General features: G+C 36.7%; 2 protein-coding genes across 4 annotated transcripts; one reads left to right on the top strand and one right to left on the bottom strand.

Moving 5' to 3' along the window:
- LOC131025105 (putative zinc finger protein At1g68190) lies at positions 1-3,401 on the top strand. Of its 3 annotated transcripts, none has more exons than XM_057954714.1 (6): positions 1-398; positions 634-1,058; positions 1,162-1,458; positions 1,530-1,709; positions 2,540-2,724; positions 3,177-3,401. In XM_057954714.1, exons 2-6 carry the CDS (start codon positions 714-716, stop codon positions 3,280-3,282), a joined length of 1,113 nt encoding a protein of 370 aa, XP_057810697.1. In that variant the 5' UTR covers positions 1-398; positions 634-713; the 3' UTR covers positions 3,283-3,401. The 3 variants fall into 3 exon arrangements, with proteins under 3 accessions (XP_057810697.1, XP_057810696.1, XP_057810695.1); XM_057954713.1 differs by having other exon boundaries at positions 6-398; positions 670-1,058; positions 2,537-2,724; XM_057954712.1 differs by having other exon boundaries at positions 7-398; positions 2,537-2,724.
- Positions 3,402-4,343: 942 nt separating this feature from the next.
- Positions 4,344-5,454, bottom strand: LOC131026130 (uncharacterized). The gene is made up of 3 exons (XM_057955899.1): positions 5,392-5,454; positions 4,608-5,268; positions 4,344-4,426 (listed from the first exon to the last, which is right to left on the bottom strand). Exons 1-3 carry the CDS (start codon positions 5,452-5,454, stop codon positions 4,344-4,346), a joined length of 807 nt encoding a protein of 268 aa, XP_057811882.1.
- Positions 5,455-5,728: the final 274 nt, after the last annotated feature.

A 5,728-nucleotide genomic window follows, 5' to 3' on the forward strand; every position in this document is an offset into this window, starting at 1 on the left:
ATACTTTGGGGCAATCCTACCGTTGACGTGGCGAGTTCCCATTGGCCCCAGCCGCCAACTATTCGGATGTGCTGCCGTACTTTCACATGCTGGATTAGATAACATAACACTTGGGATTTTATGTCACTCACCACCTCAGCTCCAAAAGTGCATCCTTTCATTCAAGTCAGACAGAGTAGATAACAAACGAATAACATAACTGAAAACCAAACCCCCTTTTTTCTGCTAATATTATCATCAACTTATCATAGATTCATAGCCCTCACTCACTCAGTTTTCATGTGATTGATTCTCTTTTTCTTTTGCACCTTTTGTATCTTTCAAAACCTTCTTCTTAGATCTATGAACAAAGATTCAATAAGGGGCTCCTAATCTTCTACTTGTAAGCACAATTACAGGTTGGTTTCTCTCCCTCTCCCTCTCCTCATCATGTTTCGATTGAGTAGTATGATGTCTTCTGCAAGAGATTCTCCAATAATTACATCTGCAACATTTTATCTATGTGTAGTAATGGAAACGTGGGAATTTCAATCTCAAAACGAAGCAATAATTAGTTCCTTGTTTAGATAAAGAGATGCTTATTTTTCGTAACAACATATCTCACTTGTTTCTTGCTTCTTGATCTTGATTAAGGATATATATATATGTACCGATTTGGAGATCAAACAGTCATGTCGGTATTCAAAATTTGAGTGAGTGAAGAAGAAAGGGCAATGGAGAAAAGGTGCGAATTCTGCGCGGCGTTGAGGCCGGTCGTGTTCTGCAAATCAGACGCGGCGCACCTCTGCCTCCCCTGCGACGCCAAGGTCCACTCGGCCAACGCCCTCTCCTACAGACATCCTCGTACCCTCGTCTGCGAATCCTGCCGGAATCACCCTGCATCGCTGCGTTGTTTCCACCACCAAACGTTCATGTGCCAGAGCTGCCACATCAGCCGCCACGCCTCCCTCGATCACTGCAAGAAGAAGCTCAGCTGCTATGTGGGATGCCCCTCTGCAAGGGATCTTGCCGACTTGTGGGGATTCCAAATCAAACAATCTGTTGATAACTCAGATGAGGTTTCTTTTCTTTATGTTTGGCTTTTGCTTTGCTTTAGTTGGTTTGAGTGATTTGGATCTCCATGATAATATCATTTTTCTTGATGATTTTGGGTATTTGTAGGTAGGAAATGATGGAAGCCAGGAAAAGAGGTTGATTCTGCAGCAGATCTTGGATTTGGAAAGGCTTCAGCTCTCTGATGATTCATGTCTATCATCGCGTGTCAAGGAGCGGCCGGGGGTGAAGCACGAGGCGACGTGGAAGGAGCATGGAATGCTCGAGAATCAGCATCTCGAGCATTCTGATGCCGAGGAGTCTCTGTCGTCTCCGTTTCCTCAGCTGGATAGCTTGGCCGGCAATGGGAATCCGATGGCTGGAGACGCCTTTTGGCAGCACAGAAGCCCTCTTCACAACAATGAGGTTGTGTATGAATGCATTGATCAATAGTGTGACATCAAATTAATGAAATGTCAATCTCACTTTGTGTGCAGATTTGGGCTCAAAATATGCAAGATTTGGGAGTTTGTGATGAGGTAGGGTGTTTTGAAGATGTGAACATCCCTGATGTTGATCTCACATTCCAAAGCTTTGAAGAGCTCTTTGGGAGTGAGCAAGAGCCCACCAACTCTTTTGAAGATGAGAATCCATCATTTCATGCCACTAAAATTGAGGTTTTCAAGATTCTTTTGCATCATGTGGTTTTCATGGCTTAGATCATTTAAGTATATATCTTGATTAATTTCCAGCTCTAAGTTTGTTTTGAGAGTATCACATTCCTATTCGTCATGATCTATATATCCAGGGACGGAGCCAGGGGGGCTAGAGCCCCTCCCAAATTTTGAGTTTTTTTTTTTAATTTTAAAATATATATAGATATATGTTTATACCTATTATAAAATAATTTTGTTTTATAAAAGAGTATTTGGTTATTATATTCTCTCATATATACTTAATTTAAGGATAATTTTTTTTTAAAACTATATGATCTATGAAATATTGTTTGTTATTATTACTATTATACTTGTCTTTTAATAAAAAATGTCTAATATGTATGAAATGCTAAAAAAAATTATAATGTATTGAAACTAATTTGTAATATATAGAAAATATATAATCTATGGACATGTTGTTTGTTATTATTATTATTATGCTTGCCTTTTAATAAAAAATGTCTTAAATATACGGAATTTCCAAAAAAGGTTTTGTGATATATTGAAACTATATAATCTATGAAAATATTGTTCGTTATTATTAGTATTATGCTCGTATTTTAATATAAAAAAATACCTTAAATATACTGAATGCCCAAAATTTTTTTCCCGGGGGATACCGCCCCCGAACCCCCGTACAGGTTCAGCCCCCCCCGAACTAAATTCTTGGCTCCGTCCCTGTATATATCACTTTCTAGCTCAAAACATGCACATTATTTTCGAGGGATATTTGTTTTCTTTATGACAAGATATGCATATTTGAGGGCCTTTGTGTTTACATTTTGCAGCAGAGTGACAAGGAAATGGCTAATTCGGTATCATTGTTTTCTGTCTCAAGAATCACCGGCGAAAGTAGTGGGTCCCACAGTAACGATGACGACTTCTTTCCTCGACACGTGTCGTGTGACCAAGACATTACAAAGTTGGGTGATAAAGAAAATGTCACAATAAGATACAAGGACAAGAAAATTTCAAGGTGAGACTCTTCAATAAGATCAAATGTTACTACTGCCTGTACATTGAAAATGACCATGACTCCATGTTTAAAAAAAAAAAAAAAACATCTTTAGCATAATGAACGTGTGTTGGTGTAGCAGTAGAAGATTAATGTCTAAGACCTGAGGTCCTGAGTTTGAGTCCTCTATCGCGTATCTTTAAATTTCTTTATTTACACGTTATAATTTATCAAAAAAAAAAAAAAAAACTCTACAACTTCTCCAAATTTCCTTGCATTATCCATAATGTTCAAACTTCAAACAAAGTAATATACTTTGTTTGTTTACGAAACTTGGCGCACAATTACTATTTTTAGCTTCTATAAAAAATGGGATATTTTGAATCGAAATTATTAAGAAAATAGCCGTAATTTGTATTTTTTTAGACGAGTGGCGAAAAAATATATATTATGTTGCTTTTCTTTTGGTTTAGGCATGAAAGGCAAGCTCCAAGATCAAAGTCCGATTTCAAGAAAAGGGGAAAAAGTCAAGTTTTGAAAGTAGAAGATGATCGTGGTAATGTCTCTAGAAGCTTCTGAAGTTGTCTCTTTCTCTACATTCATCTTTTGTTGTACTTGTACATATACTTGCCCACAAAAATGACTAATGAGCTCTTTTCAAAGAATGCTTTAAATGATATTTTCCCTATTTTCTTCAATTATGCTGCAAGTCAATGCTATCTTAGGATTAACACCTTGGGAAAATAACACATTATAATATATTCAAAGATTCTTATTCAATAAATACTAAGCAATTAACTCTCGAACTAGCAATGCATCTCAAGGGGATGGAAGACTTCGATTTTAAATGGACATTTAATTGAAAAATTAGATTAATGTTGTGAAAATAGACTTTGCGGGAATCATTTTTATGCAAAGAAAACCCAAATCACATTATTTCGATTTTGTTTAGTAGTGTTTGAAATCCGAACAAGAAACTGCACGATAAGATAAACTAAATCTAATGTATGTGTCAATCATGTGTGTTGAGCTAACGGTAGAATTATTAATATTTGATACCAAAATCACATATATTAATAGAGGGAGGGACAAAACGTTTTCAATCACGCTGCACATGACAAATTAACACCAATTCGTCAAATGCATCTTCAATTAAATCTATCTTTCTAGATTTATTATTATTTTTTTTATATATAATAATCTATCTTTCACCAAATGGCAATCCATTCTATAGATGAAAAAGAAGATATAACCCCCAATCCACAAATTCTTACTTCAAATCTTCCAAGCAGACAAGCATGGAAATATAAAATCTTCCACAGATTCTTCCTTCATAGTATTCTTTTTATATTTTGGATTTCGATGTTGTTTAATAATAATAATAATAATTTCTCAAATAATAATAATAATAATATAATAATAATAATAATAATAATAATAATAATAATAATAATAATAATAATAATAATAATAATAATAATAATAATAATAATAATAATCCTTCGCTCCACGACGATAAATGTGATCTTTCTATTTTATGACATATACTCTTATACTTCTACATTCATTCACATACAATATTTATAAAAAAATCATCTGCAATCCTTTATTTTTTATTTTTATCAGGAAAGAAAATTTCATTAAGCATGAAGCTGGTACCAGAAGTACCTAAAAGTTAATACAAGAAGAAAGAGAAAAAACCGGAGAGCACCAAGTCTCGAAACTACAGTCCACCACAAACAGATTGTAAGATTTAATCCAGCTCCAAAGTCTTCATTTCGCTTCCAAAACCAGATTTTTCACCTCCCAAACCTTTCCATCAAATCTACTCTCATTTCTTTTCTTTCAGATGAGCCAAACGGTACACATCCATAAGGCCTTGAGAATTTTAAAGCTTCTCTTACCTCTTCCCAGATGGCTGAACATCAAGAAATGCTGCACCACACCTTTTGGTCTTGCTGTGCTGATGCCAATCCATTTTTGGATGGCATCCCAGATCAGTTCAGATTTCCCACATGTAAGGAAGAGATGTTCATTTGTCTCCTCTATCAAAATACAGGAGTTGCACCAAGCTTCTTCGACCGAAAGATCAACGTGTCTCTTGGAAAGATTGCAACAAGTAGCAAGTCTATTCCTCAAGCACCTCCATGCTGTCACCTTCACCTTGTGTGGAGCCGGCGCATCCCAAACCTTTGCTAACACCTCATGTGACAGTTGGTTAGAATGTGAATCTCCTCTGCTTGCTGCGATGATTTGATAAGCCGAATTAGTCGTAAACTTCCCATTCTTTGACGCTTTCCATCTCCACTCGTCGCTCATACCTGAACAAGGAGACCCAACAGAGATACACCTAATCAAGTCATCAAGAAGCCCTTTCTCCCAATCAAATAACTCCCTTCTCCACTTAAGCTCCCACAACCAACTCCCATTCTCCCACCTTCCCGACTCTTCAATAGATGCATTCATATTTTCACAAAGCCGAAAGAGTCTAGGGAAAGCAAAACTCAAAGGTTTTCCTCCCACCCACCTGTCAACCCAGAATTTCGTATCCCTACCATTCCCCACCTGACGTTAAAGATTTTCAAAGAACCACCCCCCTGCCACACTTCCCCCGACAGCAAGAACTTTCGGCCACCACCCTCCCCCCCTCCCTCCCTTACACAACAGCCCATGTTCCCCCCATTCTACCTCCCCGTGGATAGACCTCACCACCCTAATCCACAGCTCCTCGCCCCCTGAAGATATCTCCATAACCACTTTGCCACAAGAGCACAATCTGCAATCCTTTATTAATTACTAACAACCTTGATTACTTTTCTTCTTCCTTAGTATCTAATTTTAATATATATCAACCTTAATTACTTTTCTTCTTCCTTCATTCTTCTGGAATGTGAACTTGTTGTTCTCTTATTAATATGATTTACACTACAAAAATATAAACAAAAATTATTGTCTATTAAAAAAAGCGCGTGTCATAAATATTGAAGGTGTAGTCTATGTAGGGGCGCTGATATAAACAACAATC

Source organism: Salvia miltiorrhiza, chromosome 5 (genome assembly GCF_028751815.1).
Source record: "Salvia miltiorrhiza cultivar Shanhuang (shh) chromosome 5, IMPLAD_Smil_shh, whole genome shotgun sequence".
NCBI lineage: Eukaryota > Viridiplantae > Streptophyta > Magnoliopsida > Lamiales > Lamiaceae > Salvia > Salvia miltiorrhiza.